The 19,932-nt window shown below is 45.6% G+C and overlaps 1 protein-coding gene across 1 annotated transcript; it reads right to left on the bottom strand.

The window, feature by feature from the left end:
• Positions 1-1,061: 1,061 nt before the first annotated feature.
• GPR156 (G protein-coupled receptor 156) lies at positions 1,062-17,495 on the bottom strand. The gene is made up of 9 exons (XM_035097462.2): positions 16,751-17,495; positions 15,337-15,470; positions 13,274-13,409; positions 11,665-11,775; positions 8,577-8,702; positions 7,330-7,425; positions 5,379-5,615; positions 4,565-4,726; positions 1,062-2,504 (listed from the first exon to the last, which is right to left on the bottom strand). Exons 1-9 carry the CDS (start codon positions 16,892-16,894, stop codon positions 1,218-1,220), a joined length of 2,433 nt encoding a protein of 810 aa, XP_034953353.2. The 5' UTR covers positions 16,895-17,495; the 3' UTR covers positions 1,062-1,217.
• Positions 17,496-19,932: the final 2,437 nt, after the last annotated feature.

The raw sequence follows: 19,932 nt of genomic DNA, 5'->3' as shown, positions 1-19,932 counted from the left end.
TCAAAGCCAAGGCACACAAAACAGAACAGTCAGTCACTAGAGAAAGAATACGTTCTTTACTCTCAGTGATGTGTAGGTCAAGCAATAGGTATCTATACCAGCAATGGCCATTTGGAAACCTATCTGAAGGCTGTCATCTAGTCGACCCTTACTGGGCTCCTGGGCTTTCCAGAGTGCTTTGTAGACAAACATAACAGCTGCCGCCAAATAGCAGCCAGCTTCTCGGGGGCTGATGTCCCTTTGGCACCCCCAATAAAATATTTGAGGGGGCTGCCCCCCCCAAGTTGATGGACATTGCCATTCAAATGGTGTGTGTGCCTTGCACCATGTGATGTGGGTGATTGGGAAAGTTGTGTTACTTCTCTGTCAGCTGTGAAAGGCACAGGGGGATCTACAAAAATGAAAAGTTGCCAGCCCCATCCCCCTATGTTGCTGTCAGAGCTTGCTTCACAAATGATGCTATCCAATAAACACTGCAGCTAGGATCACAGTTACATTATGTCAGTGTTAGTTCCTCCACGTTAGCCAATTACATAGCAGGGCCATAGGATGTACCTATCCAGCAAGTTTTCTTATGTAACATGGTTAATAAAATGCCACACAGAAAACTATTTGGATAGGCATGGATTTAAGTTCAGTTAGCCCAAAATTATGCCCACAATTGCCTTCCATTTTCATACAAAGCTGTTTCTCTTGATTTATTGCCGCTAGATGGCAACACAGACAACCATTTTTAAAGTCCTTTAAAAACAAACAAACCACAACTCCACTTCTCTCTGGGGCGCAAGCCTGGGCAGTGTGTATGGAGGTTCTGGGCTGCCCAGATGACAAGAGCACACACACACACACACACACACACACACACACACACCCTTGGTCTTGCTGATGCGGTCCAAAGGAAAACGGGGCAATACATTTGGCACCAGCTTGGCTGCAGAAGTCTCTGTCCTCAATGAGGGAGCTTGTTGGGAGGCTGCTCCTTAAATCCCCTCAAAAAAATGCACCTGGGACCACACCCTTCCCCCCCCCCCGGCATGCCACTCCCCTCCCTGCCAGACCTCCACGGCTGACCTGGTCTCAAGGTTTGCCTGACCCCCTCAAGGCAGCAGGGGGAGGCCTGCACACCATGATACCACCAGGGGCCACCCCTAGGTCTCAGGTTTCCACCCTGAAATATCAGGGTCTTGGGGGGGGGCGGGTTCTTGACTTGACAACCCCTACACATAGGTGGGCTCCAAATCCTCAATGAAGTTCACAACTGGCTGAGGCTTGCCATAAAGCTTTGCACAGTAGTCCAGGGCCACCCCAAGCTCGGGGCCTGTATCAGTGATGCAGCTATCACTAGAGGAAGACAGGCTGTAGTGGCAAACGTCACACTGCTGCCTGTGGTGGCAATGGGTTACCCTCCCAGAGGAGCTGCTGCCAGAATCAGAATCAGGGTAAAAGTGCTGAGAAGGGACGGGGCCGAGCACTGCGCGAGTCAGAAAATTCTGATGACGGCAGAGATTCCTGGATCTGCTAAGATAAAGAGTGGACACGCAATTCTTCCCTTGGCCCTTGTCTAACAGCCAGCCACACCCTTCGTTGCTCGAATGCTTGGACCAGTTTTCAGCCTTGTAGTTAAGTGTTTTCTTAACCACTGGTGATGACGAAGAGGGTGGCTGATGCAGGGAACATCTGTCCTCAGTGTCTCCTGCTGCAGCCTGATGAAATTCTGTTAATCCACTGAAACTTCTTTGCCTTCCTCTGGTTGCCTTGTCCACAATACGCCAAGTCTCAGGAGCCATGGGGCTGGGGGTTTCCCACCCCTGTCTTGACTTACAAGGACTAAGCCTCATAGGCTCTCCTGCCTGGGTCTCCTCTGGCTCCCATAATGTGCACATGTTGCCATCGACACTTTGCTCGGGTGCCCTGGGAGACACCTGGGCAATAGCAACGTGGCTCATACTTAGCTCTTGTAATATTTCCTGAAGCTTTTCACTGCTCACATGGCTCATCCCTGGGAGCTGCCTCTGAGGCATACATGGCTGCTTTGCTTCCTCCCTCGGTGTGGAAAAACTCTGCCCGAGGGGGTCCTGCAAGGTCCCCATACTAAGTGTGGTGGTATATTGGGGGAACCATTGATCTTGGTCACTTGAATGACCAGCGACGTTCTTGCATCCATTCAGAAGTCTGTACTCAGCAGCAATTTCTGCCAGTATATTCTGCCGGTGTTGATTTGTGTGTTCCAGATCATCAGTGGAATCTTTTTTACTAAGCAATCCTGGTTTGCACTGTGAATGTGAGAGCCTAGGATGCTGCCTTGAGTTCAGCCCCTGACCAGGTGAAAAAGGATAACTCATTGGGTTTTCAACTGCTGCATAAGAACAATTGGCTGCAGAGTAGGAAGAAGGAGGAAATGGAGAGTCAATTGTATTGTATTTGTCCTCTGCAGTCACAAGTCTCACCAGCTTCTTCTTAGCATTATTCACTTGCTCTTGAAGAGTTGCAATTGCTGTATCTTTCTGTATTGAATAAACCAAGGTAAAATTTGTCAGAAAAGCAAGGGCGTGCAGGTAAAAAACAGAAGAATGAGGTAGAATAATTCAGAAAGAATGAATAGATATGCAGTTATTTAACATATACTTCCCAAATAAATTATCTATGCCGTTTACAAGTACAGTCGTACCTTGGTTGTCGAACAGAATCCATTCCGGAAGTCCATTCGACTTCCAAAAATGTTCGACAACCAAGGCACGGGCTCCGATTGGCTGCAGGAGTTTCCTGCATTCAACTGGAAGCTGTGGAAGCCACGTTGGATGTTTGGCTTCCAAAGAACGTTTGCAAACCAGAACACTCAATTCCGGGTTTGCGGCGTTCAGGAGCCAAAACGGACGAGCACCAAGGCGTTCGGGATCCAAGGTATGACTGTACAAGTTACAAGCACATAGTCATAAAAAATAAGCAGCATAAAACCAGAATATCCAACTCAATACTGAAATCTCATTAGATATTAAAAGCCTGGATTATTTTATTTTATTTTTTAAAAAGGTTGTCTGGCAATAAAAAAATTATTCATGTATTTATTAAATTCAGTTAACGGCATAAGAATACAAGATAAAACACAAAACATAATTAAAAAAAATAAGGAGGAAAACAAAACAATGGCTCTCCCACTCACAACCTAACAACAAATAAACAACAATGGTGAGGCGAGCCTCTTAGGGAATAGAGTTCTATAGCTGGGGTGCAACCATGGAGGAGAACTTGCAACCAAAGAACCTTAAAGACCGTCTGATTCCTTATGCTCCACGTGGATCACCGAGGTCCTCTTGGTGGTTCCCCACAGCCTGAGGTTCACAAGGGACCAAGCCTTTACTGTGGCAGGTCCTGCCCTGTGAAACTGCCCACCAGCAGAAATGGAATCATCTCTCCCTTTCTTCATTTTAACCAATCGGTACTTACTGATGTTTTAAATGATGGTTTTATGTTGTTGTTGTTTTTGCTGATTTTATTCTGATGACTTGTATACCATCTTTATATATAATTTTATGGAAGTGTAATTAAATAAATCAGCTTTCCATTTTGCCACTTCATTTGGTGAACAAACTTCTTGGGGCATAAAGTTATGGGGTAAACACATATTCATAATGGCTACAACCTTCGAAACCTCTCCGTAGTATGTGTAGGAATGCACAAAAGTGCTGGACATGCATGTGGGTTCAGACACACACACAGCACATGCGATATTCATTTATGGTTTCTTCTCCAAGATAGGATAGTTTTCTGACAGAATGTTGTGAGCATCTCTTCATTTAAACAAAATGATATTCTCTCATAGAATCAAACTACCTGCCTGCATAGCTGCCTAGTCTCCCGTTTTGCCCGGGAAAACCCCGTTTTTCCAGCTGTCCCCAGCCGAAAAAATTAATTTTTTTGTTTTTCCCCGGTTTATTCTGGCGCGGCGGCCATTTTGGAACTGGGTGGAGCATGCTCAGAAGCGACTTTTGATGCTGCTCTGCCCAATTCCAAAATGGCTGCAGCACGACTTCTGGTGGTGCGGCCATTTTGGAACTGGGCACAGCAGCATCAAAAGTCACTTCTGAGCATGCTCCACCCAGTTCCAAAATGGCTGCCGTGCTACTTCCGGTGTGCTACTTTCGGTCCGGTCCCTTATTTTTTCAGAGAGGAACTTGACAGGTATGCCTGCCTGTCAAATCCAACATTCAGTGAACTGAATGCCTCTGGAAAGCTCACAAACAGGGCAAGGTTTTTAAGTTGTTTGTTCTTGTGACATTACATCACCCTAGGTCCTAAGAACCATTTTTGTACCTCACAATGTCTGGACAGTTTTATCCTAAAGTATCTCCTACTATGATTCGTTAACTGTGTTGCGTTCTGATCCATGTATACGACGCACTTTTCTTATTCCAATAAAGGAGATTGATTGAGTGATATTTTAGTACCAAAAAAACCCCTTGAACTTGGCTTGGTAGCAGACTGGCAGCCAGTAAAAATCCCCAAAACAGGGTGTTGTTGTATGCTAGCAACTGTTTGCCGCCACAATTGAGTGAAAGTTTCTGACCTCTACAAGCTGTTGCATCATGGAATTCTTTTCCCCTAGCAGCTGGTAGATCTCTTCATCACTGTACATGGTAGAGTGGAAGTTCTTGCTTGAGCTGGTAAAATACTTGGCCATATTGTTGATGTCATCTTTCTGTTTTTCAAAAGCCTTCCATTTTCTGACCTGCTGAACATTAAAGTATATTGTAGACCTATAAATTAGTTATATTAGAGGAAAACTGAAAGATGACGAAGATGGAACGCTTTGGTTTTGGAATGGACTTCCAGTATAGTGGTACCTTGGTTTCCGAACGTAATCCATTATGGAAGACTGTTCGAGTACTGAAACGTTGAAAAACCAAAAACTCAACAGCCGACAGCTAGGCCTTAGGATCTTGCACTCAGCAGAAGCTGCATGGCACGATCGACTTCTGAGGCATGTTCAAAAACCAAAGAATTTACTTCCGGGTTTGCAACGTTCGAAAACCGAAATGTTTGTCAACAGAGATTTTCGAAAACCGAGGTATTACTGTATATATTTAACTTCTACCCTGCCTATCAATCTAGGAGATTCCCTAAAGTGGCTTACATACAACACAACACAACACAACACAACACAGGCTGCTTCCATCCGCTGGTTGATTAACAAACAGATAACTGCTATCTTATACATATTTGAGGCTAAATTATCCCAGTAATGCATTCCCAGCTCACTGCCAGCACCTCAGCTATCCTTTACAAATCTCACTTTTGAGGAAGCGTATTGAGCTTTTCTGGGGAGCAGGGGAAAGTTAGCAAAGATTTGGGATACTTCTTCCTCCCCTCTAGTTTCTTACCTGTGGAATAAAGATTAAACAATTGATTGTAGATGTGCAGACAAAGATTCCTCCTGAGGTAAATCCAAAGACCAGGTTGTGCCACAAGTGGAAAAAACGATTCACTACGAGCATAACACCCGTTGAGAGGAAAATAATGGCTATCCCAATGATGAGGGTCAGGGACTGGTTGACGGGTGAACAGCTGAGATCATCTGTCAGACCAGCAAGGTAGGCCCCATAGATCAACAGGATGCCCTGCGGTGAAACAGAACAACAACACATGGTTATAGAAGCGTTAATTCAGGAGAAAGAGTTCTAGCATTTTGCAGAATGTGGGTATTTTAGTAAGGTGTAGTCTTCCAATTAACCACCCCCTTATTATTCTTTTCATTCTTTATTAAATTTATATACCACCCTTCCTCTGAGGATCGCAGGGCGGTCTACAATATAAAAACACAAAAATAACGTTTCTGGGCCCAATTCAAGGTGCTGGTTTTGATCTATAAAGCCTTACCCGCAATACCTGAAGGACCACCTCTCCCCATACAAACCAATTTGGACCCTGTGATCATCATGTGAGGCTGTTCTTCACGTGCTCCCCGCCCCCTCACAAGAGGTCTGGAGGGTGGCAACGCAAGAACATTTTCTCCAGTGGCTCCGTGCTTGTGGAAGACTTTCCTGCCTTACTTACATTTAAGGCACCAGGCAAAAACATTCCTCTTCTCCTTTGGCTAATTAAACCATCTATGGCCTTTTAAACTGCTCGGGTGGCGTATTGTTTAAGGCTTTATTGGTCAAAACCAGCACTTTGAATTCGGCCCAGAAACTAATTGGCAGCCAGTGCAGTTGAGCCAGGATTGGCGTTATATTGGTGAGCAAACTAGCCGCCAAATTTTGCACCAGCTGAAGTTTCTGAACCGTCTTCAGAGGCATCCCCATGTATAACATTTGCAGAAACCCAATCAGATTCAAACACGTATTTGTTGCAAGGTCAGCACCTTTACTGTTGATTTAATTCGTTCAGCCAATATGATCTAGCAATTGCATTCAATAATCCGTTCCTCCCTTGCAGATTTAAAGGGAAAGTTGAAAGCAACAATTTGTTGGGAAAGGAGAAAGTCTGAATTAGGCCACCTACCAAGAACCCTCCAACCATGCAATCTTACCAGATAATTAGCAAGCTTTAAATACAGAAGAGGCAAGGAAACGCCTATAAAATAAGAGAGGCAAGGCAGGTATCTCTTATTAAGTGCTGGACTACAAGTTCCATTTGTCTTGACCATTGGCCATGGTGGCTGGAAACAGTGGGAGTTGGAAGTTCCAAAAAGACTTCTGGAAAGGCAGTAGGGTTCACCAGCCCTGCTATAAAATAATAGGTTAAAAAAAAAAGGTAAAGGACCCCTGGGGTTGCAGCGCTCCTCTCGCTTTTAGGCTGAGGGAGCTGGCGTTTGTCCACAGACAGCTTTCCAGGTCATGTGGCCAGCATGACTAGACCCCTTCTAGTGCAACAGAACACCATGATGGAAGCCAGTGCACACAGAAACGCTGTTTACCTCCCCCCCCCCGCCGCAGCGGTACCTATTTATCTACTTGCACTGGCGTGCTTTCGAACTGCTAGGTTGGCAGGAGCTGGGACCGAGCAACGGGAGCTCACCCCGTCGCGGGGATTTGAACCGCCGACCTTCCAATCGGCAAGCCCAAGAGGCTCAGTGGTTTAGACCACAGCGCCACCCACGTCCATAATACAACATAGAGCAGAGAAGGGCTTTTACAATGTGTACCAGCAGAGGGGCCAAGGTTCAGGAAGAGGCCCTGGCTGTGACAATGAGTTACAAGTGTTATAAAAGTTCGTCTGCGAAACGTGGGGGTATGAGGGCCAAAGGAGTTTGTCACACACTTTGCCCTTGCCTGGTTGGTTTTCTAAAAATAAATAGCCACGTTCAACAAGATACTAGAACCAATTTCATACCTTAAATCCCAGAAAGAGAAGAAGCCAAAGATCAGAGTACATTGATGTGCAGTAGTACCCTTGGCTCGCTGTGCAAGTCAAACCTCTCTCTGTCACCTAGCAGAGAATTGAAACACAAAACAGAAGGCTTCTTCCCATCTGTGAAATGCCCAGTATGCAACAGAATTGAAATGTCTACTTCTGATTGCACTTCAATACTGAAATCAGACTTGGAATAAATAATGGATTCACATGGATATGCTGGAATTGTTTGTTTGCTTGCTTGCTTGCTACAATCACTGGCAACATCTACATTGTCACTATTTTCAGGTAGGATTCAATCATATCCTGGCAAATTCAGGCTGCACTATTAAAGCATATTGGGAGCTTTTACACAACAAACCTGCTTCCCCAAAAGATAATACATTTTGCGATAAGAAGAGCGACTGGAAAATGCACTGTCAAGCAGGATAACATCTGCTTTGATGCACATTATCTAAACTCTCCACAAGTTGATCAAGCTGAGTGCGTATTGAACAGCTAGTTTGAAAGCAACCACAACCACACCCACTTCAACCACTGCTTTCTCTAGCCTCATTGTTTCCCATTTGAAAAGCAGAATGGTCGTCATTAGGTTACTTCTGTGTGATGAATCTACTAATTAGCCGGCATTTTTAATCTTTCAGCCTCTATATTCCCGAGCTGTAAAATGGGAACAGTGCTGTACAAAAGCCTGTTGAAGTTTGCGTGCTCTGGTCCATGGGGTGACAAAGAGTCGGACACGACTAAATGACTAAACAACAACATGGCATGGATTTACTAAGCAGCTTGGGCTAGTAGTCACTTCTCTCTGATAGTCACTGTTCTATAACAATTAAAAAAGATAATTGTGTCCTAAAATACCTAATTATACAAGCTAAATTCCACAGCAACGAGTTACATACGTGTTTGTTACATGTTTGACTAACTCAGTAATCTGAGGTTTGCCTAGAGTTATCTGCTCATGGTCTGCCTTAGTTCTGATTTATAGCACATTTACAGTGGAGATTGCATAGGCTTTGTCTTCTAACTCAAAGCTCCTCCAACCCCATATCATTAAGCTCCAACCTGACCTCACCCAAGTATATGGGGGCAGAGTTTTCCTTGTTTTCATATTTTAAAAGTTGGAGGGTGTACAGCTTTCTCTTAGTGATGCAGATAAACATGACCCATGTTCACAATTTACGTATGTCCAGCCACCCAATCTACACTCCCCCCCCCCATCTTACCTTCAGATCTGCATTGAGACTTTGGAGACACTGGACGGGATCCACAAACATCCATATCAAGAGCAGAATAATGTCGGCCAGCACTAACACAGACACCATCACCAACAGCTGGAAATCTTTGATAATCTGCAAAACAGATGCTCAACTTGCTCACTTTGTGATGTGCTGTGTCAATATCGCAGTTCATTTTTTGTGCACACACAGAGGAGTTTTCCCCAGAACCATTTACAGTACTTAGATAAGCAAGGCTGGAGAACATAAGCAAGGCTGGAAGCATCAATAGGAGCATAGCATCTAGATCAAGGGAAGTAATAGTACCACTGTATTCTGCTCTGGTCAGACCTCACCTGGAGTACTGTGTCCAGTTCTGGGCACCACACTTCAAGAAGGATACAGACAAGCTGGAACGTGTCCAGAAGAGGGCAACCAAAATGGTCAAAGGCCTGGAAACGATGCCTTATGAGGAATGGCCTGTTTAGCCTGGAGAAGAGAAGGTTAAGGGGTGATATGATAGCCATGTTCAAATATATAAAAGGATGTCATATAGAGGAGGGAGAAAGGTTGTTTTCCGCTGCTCCAGAGAAGCGGACACAGAGCAATGGATTCAAACTACAAGAAAGAAGATTCCACCTAAACATTAGGAAGAACTTCCTGACAGTAAGAGCTGTTCGGCAGTAGAATTTGCTACCAAGGAGTGTGGTGGAGTCTCCTTCTTTGGAGGTCTTTAAGCAGAGGCTTGACAGGCATATGTCAATAATGCTTTGGTGGCGTTTCCTGCTTGGCAGGGGGTTGGACTGGATGCCCCTTGTGGTCTCTTCCAACTCTATGATTCTATGATTCTATAGCCAGAAATCAGGACCCGCTAATGTTTCCTTTGTTATCAAATACCAAAAAGAGTGAAATGACAAAATAACACCACAGGAAAACAAATTCTCTATAGTGCTTGGACTCCCCTTCGAATTTCTCTGTGCCAGATGCTGAATTTCATATACAGTAAACCATGTTAAAATATAAGCTGGACTGGCTTCCTGATGAAGTAATTGCTTGGAGAGATGGACCATTAAAAGAGCAGAAAGGGGAGGGTGATGGCCTATTAAGGAAGCCATCAGCAAAGCTAAAACTGCAGCAGCAGGAAAATGGCTGAAGCCCTTCCCTGACATCAGAGTTAGGTAGAAGAACAAAGGCCAGTAGCAGAGTTTTTGGGATTGCAGTTTTGCCTGATGTAAGCAAAAGGAAAAGATAGTTGCAGTCTGCAAGCTGGAAAAAGGTCAGGCCGGTCAGAGCAAAGTGGGCTGCCAGTTTGAATCCAAGTCAGCAGCCGTGGGAGGGACAGAATCCTGGGAGCCCCTCCGTCATAGGCTCAGGATTTATATGTGTAAATAAATCATATATCCTAAAGTCACCATAGTCTCATTTCCAAAGGAAACATGAACCCTGGGTAAATGCTGGAGTTGTTGAGCTTCTTTGGGCGAAGCCAGTGATCTACCACAGACATCCAGTGATCTACTGGTAGATCACGATCTACTTGTTGGACATGCCTGGCCTAAAACCTTAAATAGCAGCAGCCTCCACAGAAAGGAGTGATAATGTGAACCGCCCTGAGATCTATGGGTATAGGACGGCATGCAAATTTAATAAAACCAATCAAACAAACAAACTTTATTTAAAGCTTTACGGGAGTCTTGCCGTCTGCTGCTCCTTGAGAGGGGAAAGCTTGCTGTGGCCCTTTGTCACAGGAATACTACCTGAACAGTACTTGGTGTCATCATGGCTGTGTGGGTTGGGATGACATATGGCTCGTTTTAGTAAGCTTGCATGGCCCACTGATGTGGGGATAGGTTGGGGAGGCAATGCCCCGGAACGCCATCCTGCATCTCCACGCACAATTCAGTCCGTGCTTGTGTGCCATTGGCCCAGCAAACTGTATCTTGTAGACATTCAGCTAAGATGATGCAGCTGGTACTACCATAGTTCTTTTTTTTCTTTGATCATGGTGGTTTTACCTATCTGGAATGCAGGTGGTGCTGTGGTCTCTAAACCACTGAGCCTCTTGGGTTGCCGATCAGAAGGTTGGCAGTTTGAGTCCCCGCAACGGGGTGAGTTGCCATTGCTCTGTCCCAGCTCCTGCCAACCTAGCAGTTCAAAAGCACACCAGTGCAAGTAGATAAATAGGTACCGCTGGGGCGGGAAAGTAAATGGCATTTCCATGCACTCTGGCACTCATCATGGTGTTCTGCTGTGCCGGAAGTGGTGTAATCATGCTGGCCACATGACCTGGAAAGCTGTCCGTGGACAAACGCCGGCTCCCTCAGCCTGAAAGTGAGATGAGCGCCCCAACCCCATAGTTGCCTTTGACTGGATGCAACCATCCAGGGGTCCTTTACCTTTACTTATCTATTTTGAGTGTTGAGTGCATCTTCCTGGCACAAGGTTGAAAGCTGTATGGGAATTCAAGGAAAGGCCACCTAATCTGAAAATAGATTCAAGAGACTGCCAGCCTCTACAACCACATGCCATGTTCTGAGCCTAGCACTGCTGAAGGAAAGTTCCATTGACAGGAGGGAGGGAGCATCATTAGGTGAGGCCTGCTACCTCCAGGTAGCAGGTCTCACTGAGGGCGCTTTGTCCAGGGGCCACTGAATCCGGTCCCATACATGGTGACTGCTTCCAACATGTATACAGTGGAACCTCAATTTATGAACACCTTGGTTTACAAATTTTCGGTTTACGAACGCCGCAGACCCATCTGGAACGGATTAATTCACTTTCCATTACTTTCAATGGGAAAGTTCGCTTCAGTTTATGAACGCTTCAGTTTATGAACAGACTTCCGGAACCAATTACACCCATGCTTCGGGTTAAGTACGCTTCAGGTTGAGTACTCCGCGGACCCGTCTGGAACGGATTAATCCACTTTCCATTACTTTCAATGGGAAAGTTCGCTTCAGTTTATGAACGCTTCAGTTTATGAACAGACTTCCGGAACCAATTGTGTTCATAAACCGAGGTACCACTGTATTTTAGCCCCAATAACTGTGGCCCAGTCTTATTTGTTTCTGACAGCTGGATGTACATTAAAAGAACTCACCACTCTCTTGTCTGGAACTTGCCGACTGAACACTTTATACAACCGCCAGCTTTTCCCTAGAATGGGGCCAAAAGCCAAAGAGACTCCAATACACAACAAGCTGATTCTCACCTGTAGGAGTGCGTGTTGGGTTGTGGTGGTGGTGGTGGTGGAGGAGGAGGAGGAGGAGGAGGAGGAGGAGAGAGAGAAATAAAAACACAGAGGTTTTATTTTATTAGTTTTATAAAGCTAAGGTTCAAGATAAACATGGGATATTTGTAATCAAGATCTCCTGTCGCTTTTAAAAATAATGGCAGACACTCTGCCACAAGGACAGAAGAAGTGTGATCCCACTAATTCTCTGGGATCTCTCAGCAGCCTTCAGAGCCACTAACAATGTCATCCTATTCATAGTCCTGTTCACATCTTGGGAGCCAATTCCAGGAGCTTGGTGCTGGGGAACTACTGTGGAGCTCAATCTCACACCCAAGGAATACCAAGAGATAATAAATCACAAACTAAACAACTCTGTATGTTGGCTTACAAAAATCCGTTAACAATAATGTATGACATTTCAACAACTTCTATTTCATGAAATCTTAAATAATATACACAATGCCAAAATCACAACAAGATACCCAGATTTCAACCTCTGTTTCGTAAATCTTCTGGAACTATACAATGGCAATTAATGCTCCGCCAAACAGGTCAGCTCCAACCTTAGAACAGCAGTTTGCTCTTTTCAAAACCAGAGACTGAAATCTGGGTATCTTGTCAGAGTTCCATTGACATCACACCAGCACAAGTATACACATAGAGAATTGTTTTCATGGACCTTGTTTTAGGAATATTTGGACTGTTATGGTTTTGAGATACTGAGTTGCACATGTCATTATTATTTTTGGCATTGTATATATTACAGTGGTACCTCAGGTTGCGGACCCAATCCATTCTGGGGCGCCGTTCGCACCCTGAAAAGTCCGCAACCCAAGCAGAGCTTTTGCGCATGTGCAAAAGCGTGATAGAGCGCTTCTGCGCATGCGCAAAGTGCGCAGAACGCTTCTGTGCATGCACGCATGGTGGAACCAAGAAATAAACACTTCCGGGTCCACCGTGTTCGCAACACAAAAGAACGCAACCCGCAGCGGACACAACACAAGGTATGACTGTGTTCAAAATTTCATGTAATGGAAGGTGTTGAAATGTGGGTTTCACGGCTGAGTGAGGATTACAACCCCAGTCTCAGTCCAACACTCTATTCCCTACATTGGACTGGCTCTCAAAAACCATTTATTGCATTTCTCAGATATTTATCTCAACATAGGCTACATAGGATTCCCAGGCAGTCTCCCTTCCAGATGCCATTAGGACCCAAGCCTGCTTAGCTTCTGCAAGGCTTCTGCATCACATTCCTTCAGTCCATGCCTTGGAATGTTACACTTTAGGAGTTGAAAGAACAGTTTGGACATTCTGGAAGAGTTCTTTCTGAAGGGGAACTATGGGGCAGGGTTAATCTGTGTGTGCATGCATAATTTGTCCACGTACCCCTTTGAATTCTGCCTAATTTGCAATATAAAAATGTCCCCACAAGAGCAATGTCCAGTGAGCCACACCTCTGGCTTTCACCCACCTGAACAAGCATCTCCATGGATGGCCTGGTCAATGAATTCTGTTTTTCAACTCCAAAGAGGTAAGCGCTACTGTAGGTCAAGCCACTGCCCAGCAGGGTCACTATGTTCAGGTTAGGACTGGACATTTTCACAATCCTCCAGCAGACAAAGGAGATAAGAAAACAGGGAGGCAAGGGTTATGAAAGAGGAACCAGAGAATTGTAGAGTTGAAAGGGACCCTGAGGATCATTTAGTGCAACCCCTTGCAATGCAGGAATATGCAGCTGTCTTAAGCCCATCCAGCGTACTGGCGCTAGGTCCCTCCAGCGTCCCCCTCCAGAGCCTCTCCAAGGGCCCGGAAGTGCCAAGCGGACCACGGCAGCAGCGGGAGGCCACCTCCGAGGACTCCGCGCTGCACCGCCTCCTCGTTTCCCCAGCGCTGGGTTCCACTCAGTCAAGCTTCGCCACCAGCGCACGCACCGCGGGACCAGCAAGAGCTGCTTGGGCGCTGTGCGCGCGCTGGTGGCGAAGCTTGACTGAGCGGAACCCAGCGCTGGGGAAACGAGAAGGAGGCGCAGCGCGGGGTCCTCGGAGAAGGAGCGCAGTCCTGGCCAGATCGCCAGAACCCTGTGCTCACTTGGCGCCCTTCCAGCGCCCGGTGCCGTGGTTCTCTGCACCACTAGCCTCTATGGCTAGGACGGGCCTGTGTCTCATACAGGGATCAAACCTGCAACCTCGGAGTTATCAGCACCATGTTCTAACTAAGTGAGCTATCCAAGCTTCCCTTGGACAGAGAAGTTAGGCTTGCCCCACTCTTACAACCCATGTAATACAATGATTTCCCCCTCTTACTATGCTTTATCTGAGAAGGCCTTTTTCAATGCTCCCCAGTGTTTTTTGCCACTGAAGACAATCGGGCCTCCAGAGCTAGGGGATCGAATAGCACCTCAGACTGCAGACCTGATCCCTAAGGAAGTTGGCAACGTCATCCAAAGGAGGCCCAATACTATCTCTGAAACCAAAACATCTCCATTTTGCCAGGATTGAGCTTTTCTTGGTTGGCCTTCAACCATCCCTTTACTGATCCAAGGCGCTGGTTCATCTCTTCCAGAGCATCATTGATGAAAAGAAGATGTACCATTGGGTGTTGTTCACCATACTGATACAGCATAATGATGGTACTGCACTGCACTTGAAATTCCCAGGTGACATCACTCAGTAGCAAGGCTGGATTAAAGTGGCTCAGGTGCAGTTTCCAAAATAGAAGGCCTCTCCCAACCAAGAAGGAACACATAAAATCACCACAAAGCCTTCCATTTCCTCCAGGTGTCCCTATTTTCCAGGGACAGACCCGGATTTACAGAAGCCATCTCGGTTTCCGATTTGATCCCAGAATGTCCCACTTTTCCTTAGAATCCCTAGAATGTGGATTCTTAGTAAGTTTATGTTGATCTTTTCTGTGAACTGCCCTGAGACCTCTGGGTATAGGGCAGTGTATAAATTCAATAAATAATAATAATAATACTGGAAGAAGAAGAAGAAGAAGAAGGAGGAGGAGGAGGAGGAGGAGGAGGAGGAGGAGGAGGAGGAGGAGGAGGAGGTGGAGGAGAAGTTCCTGAACTTCAGCTCCTGCACAGCAGAAGACACCCCTAAGCCTCTTTGCAAAGTTTGTCACATTTTGCGTCTGAAGTTGTCCTTTTGGAGACATGTAAACACTCTTTCATTCCTCCCAGACCTCCAGCCATCAAATGGAAGCATTTTTCTGTTGCTCGTTCTGAATTTGTTATTATCAACCGTTTTATATTCATTTGTTTTCTTTTGCTGACTTAAAAACCATTTTATTAACCTGTGGCAACCTTGGGAATATTTGTTGTTAAATATCTGCAGTGTAAATGGAGACAATTGTGCAGTTTGCACGACATGATATATTCTGCTCTTTTTAAAGCTAATTTTCAAATGTCCAGAGAAAGAAATGCTTTTCATTACTGTATATGATAGCAAAAGATTTCTCCGGAACAATGGAGCCTTAGAGCAGTTTGCCCAGCTACTGAAAACATGGCCACAATATATTCCTGGCCCTTACCTGTTCTTTCTGAAGTGAATTGTGAAGATGAGAAAGAAGAAACTGAGCAGGACTCCACTGGTAAGAAAGACCCATGCAATGCCCAAGATGGCTGCTGAAAAGGCGGAGTTCTTACAACTGCTGTCAGAGGATGTCTGAGGAAAGACAGGTGAAAGATAGTAAGAACCCCTTACTATGAGGGGGTGGGGAGGGGAAACCTACTTCACTTGAAGCAGCATACAGTAATTGAAAAGCTATATCAGCCACTTCAGAAAAACCAGAAATAATTAATATCCACAAAGAGAACGCACACCCTCAAGTGTCCCTATTTTCCAGGGAAAATCCCGGATTTACAGAAGCCATCTTGGTTTCTCATTTAATCCCGGAATGTGCCGCTTTCCCTTAGGACAGTGATGGGCAACCTTTTGAGCTTGGTGTGTCAAAATTCGCCCAAAAACCGAGTGGTATGTCAAATAACTCGGGTGAGTCACTTCAAGAAAAAAACCATAATTTCGCGATATTTATAGTTTAAATAACAAAAATGTATCATTGTAATATATAACTGTATTTAATAAACCAAAACCTAATTATTTAACCTAACCAAACCAAAAAACCCTTATTTATCACAAAGTGCCCAGAGTTGTTGAGCTTTTTGGGGGGAGCTGCTGACCAAAGTTTTGGAGTTTTTTTGGGGGGTGCAAAAGTTGCTTTGCTTTTTTTGGGGGGATGCCCCAAAGCTGCTGCGCTTTTGTGGGCGGAGAGAACATAAATAAATGACAACTAATACCTTCGCTGGAACTAACACGCAGCACCGACATAGTCTGTCAAAGCGCCAAAAAACCCAGCACAGAACGGGTTAAAAAATGAACGCTGTTACACCCAATCATTGTCTGCCAAAGCGCCAGAAAAAAACAGCACAGAAAGGGTTAAAAAACTAATCTCTGGCTACCAGCAACAACAACAAGAAGAAAGGTTCCGGGTTTTAACAGCGGAGACAAGCTGTAGCGTGAGGAGGAGCGGGAGAACAAATGGGGGGGGGGGGACAACAACAACAGCGTGAATGGGCCGATGGGGCGCGTGCCAGCAGTGAGGCCTCTGCGTGTCACATCTGACATGTGTGTCATAGGTTCACCATCACTGCCTTAGGACATCCCTATTTTCATTGGAGGATTGTTGGAGAGTATGGAGTTATCCAACCCCCAAGCCATCTGAGGGCAGCCTTGTCTAGGGAAGTTTTTTTAATGTTTAATGTTTTATCATGTTTTGATATATGTTGGATACCGCCCACTTTGGGGATAAAGTTACTTGCCTCTGGTCTGGCTTAAAATGCTCTTCCATCCTAACATTATAAGAATCCAAACAAACCATTTTTAACTGGCATATATTTGCTTCAAAAAACATTAAAAGTTGTAACTCTTTCCTTATATTTACCCACAATTGTTATAGTCCAGAGGTTCTGCAGGGTCTTCTGCTGTTGTTCCTGGGTGTTATCGCACTGGTTAGCGTAATTGAATCCCGTTTCCACGGCACATTGTAAGCCTTCGTTCAACCACATTGTCTGGGCAGAGCAATTTACCATGTCCCAGTCCCAAGAAACTCAAGATCAGGTATATCCAGTGGCAGCAAGCAAGATGTGAAACGAATTCCTCCACTCTAGGGTACCCTGAAAAGGGAGAGGGTTGATCATAAGCAAAGCAGTGACAGAAACATGGCAGCAATTAAGTTGGACCAGTCCAATTAGGGGGTTGGACTGGATGGCCCTTGTGGTCTCTTCCAACTCTACGATTCTATGATTCTAAGTTAACAACCAAAGTCAGCTTGCTCATGGTTGCCAACTTGAAACTTGGTTTGGAACTCTTTGCTGCTATGTCTCACCAACTTGATGATATACAATAATAATTATCGTGTTAATCAGGGTGGCGGTAGCATTCGTCGTTTCTCCCAGTTACGTGTGTCCAGGCAGGCGTTCGTTGTACAGATTGTGGCTCACTCAAGAACGGGTGAAGTGGTGGCATGGCTGAGGCATGAATTAGGAAGTCTCTGACTTGCCCACCTGGTAGCTCAGTCAGCGGAGCACAAGACTCTTGATCTCAGGGTCATGGGTTCGAGCCCCACATTGGGCAAAACATTCCCGGATCGCAGGGGGTTTAGACTAGATGATCGTCGTGGTCCCTTCCAACTCTACAATTCTGTGTTTCTAGGATCTCTGCCATGCAGTGCTGTGCGGTGGAATTTTCCATAGGGGGACAGTTAGGGTCAGAGGTGTCAGCTTGTGAGTGCTATGTGGGGGGGATGTCGTGCACATGGTGTCCTGATGTATAAGCATCAAACCTCCCTCTCCAAGCTGGGCAGAAGCTTTCCGGGCTTTGGGGAGGTAGCAGGAAGGCTCTCCAGAGCATTGCACCTCCCTCCCTAAGCCAGGCAGAAGCTTTCTGGGCTTTGGGAAGGTGGCACCAGGGGAACATTTAGGATACTAGCCCAGTCCCCCTAGATGACTACATGCCACTGCTGCCATGCACTCACTCATTGGCCATAGGCCAGCCTGCCCCTCTCTCAGCTTCAGTCCCAGGGATAGAACGTGGACCTTTCTGTATGCTAAGCATGTGCTCTGCCACTGAGCTACAGCCTCTGTTCCACACAAACACGCACCATGTCTTTATGCTTCTTTTCAAAAAGTCTTGGTCTAGGGAATAATTGTTTAGGAGTGGTCTTTCATGTTTGCCTCTTTCAAATCTCTCTCTCTCTCTCGCTCGCTGTGTGTGTGCAAAGCATTAACTGGCCTTGTGTAATACAGTCATACCTCGGTTTAAGTACACTTCGGTTTGAGTACTTTCAGTTTAAGTACTCCACGGACGGTCTGGAACGGATTAATCCACTTTCCATTACTTTCAATGGGAAAGTTTGCTTCAGGTTAAGTACGCTTCAGGTTAAGTACAGGCTTCCAGAACCGATTACCCTCATACTTCGGGTTAAGTACGCTTCAGGTTGAGTACTCCACGGACCCGTCTGGAACGGATTAATCCACTTTCCATTACTTTCAATGGGAAAGTTCGCTTCAGGTTAAGTACGCTTCAGGTTAAGTACTCCGTGGACCGTCTGGAATGGATTAATCCACTTTCCATTACTTTCAATGGGAAAGTACGCTTTATGTTAAGTACGCTTCAGGTTAAGTACAGACTTCCGGAACCAATTGTGTACTTAAACCGAGGTACCTCTGTAAGCCAAAATGGACAATGGTCAAGCACAGAGGCAACAGGCAGCAGTCCCCCTCCCAGCACACTGTCAAGATCTCAATCTACAATAACCGAATTTATAGGTAGGTAGCCATGTTGGTCTGCCATAATTGAAACAAAATTAAAAAATTCCTGCCAGTAGCACCTTAGAGACCAACTAAGTTTGTTATTGGTATGAGCTTTCGTGTATATGCATACCCATAACAAACTTAGTTGGTCTCTAAGGTGCTACTAGAAGTACTTTTTTTTTATTTTGTTACAATAACTGAAATTCATCAAGACACAAGCTGACCGTGGCCTGAGAGTAAATTCTCGTTGGACAGCAGGAGCGTCCAAGTCAAAGAAGATTCAAGTGCTTTACATCAAAAAGCCACCAAAGGTTTAAATTACTATTTGAGGGGTGAGATGGAGAAGATTTGGAACAGTTACATTGGACAGCTTTGCCCAGGTAATGTGCACTCAAGACTGGCCATGCCTCACACACCTGGAGTTCCATTATTGGAAAAGAAAGAAGGGGAGAAAGCTGTGCACTCTTCTGTTGTCATGATACATAAAGGGGGGGGGGGAGAGAGAGAGCGCAGAATATAATGTTTTCCCCAGTTCACAACAACCCTGTGAGGTAGGCAGCAAGGCACCAGCCATCCACCTTGAGAGAAACTGCTGCTCATAAAGTGAGCAAAATCCAGACAACCCACCTGGCATAGTGGTCACAGTACCTGACTTGGAGTGGGGAGACCTGGGTTCAAACTTCTGGATGACCTTGGATGGTTGCTCTCTCTCAGTCTAACCTACATCACAGGGTTGTGGTACATCTAAATTTGGAAGAGGGAATGGACCAGACATGCCCCCCATCCCTTCCTGAAAAGTCCATCATGCCATACATACATTAACCTTTACTCAACTAGGCAGGCCAGTTTTTGATCCAGGTGAGGAAAGCCTTCCCCACTACTGATGAAGTCATTGGGGCCAATTGGGTGGGAAGTAGTATCCCTGTTTCACGGCCAAACAGGAGAAGGTGAATGTAAGTCATGCTGCAAGGAGTTCTGCAGATCCTCCTGGAGCCCCACCAGCCATGAAGGGTAAGGGTGCACACGAAGGGGAGCATGGTCACAGAATCATAGTTGGAAGAGACCCATGGGTCATCTAGTCCAACCCCCTGCAATGCAGGAATCTCAACTAAAGCATCCAAAACAGATGACCACCCAACCTCTGCTTAAAAACCACCAAGGAAGGAGAGTCCACCACCTCCCAAGGGAGTCCAAACAGCTTTTGCTGCCAGAAAATTCTTCCTGATGTTGAGTCCGAAACTCCTGAAGCCATTGGTTCGAGTCCTACGCTCTGGAGCAGGAGAAAACATCTTGCTGCTATTTCCATGTGCACAGTG

The sequence above is a fragment of the Zootoca vivipara genome, chromosome 16, assembly GCF_963506605.1.
Source record: "Zootoca vivipara chromosome 16, rZooViv1.1, whole genome shotgun sequence".
Taxonomy (NCBI): Eukaryota; Metazoa; Chordata; class Lepidosauria; order Squamata; family Lacertidae; genus Zootoca; species Zootoca vivipara.
The sequence above is the reverse complement of the archived record's forward strand: the minus strand, read 5'-3'. Positions and strand labels throughout refer to the sequence as shown.

Coding starts and splice junctions, on each gene's coding strand:
- GPR156 (XM_035097462.2), bottom strand. CDS start 16,894: ATGGTAAATTGCTCTGCCCAGACAATGTGGTTGAACGAAGGCTTACAA. Junction 15,471..16,750: donor ACCTCTGGACTATAACAATT/GTGGGTAAATAT, acceptor GTCTTTCCTCAG/ACATCCTCTGACAGCAGTTG. Junction 5,616..7,329: donor TTCTCTTTCTGGGATTTAAG/GTATGAAATTGG, acceptor GTTTCACCGCAG/GGCATCCTGTTGATCTATGG.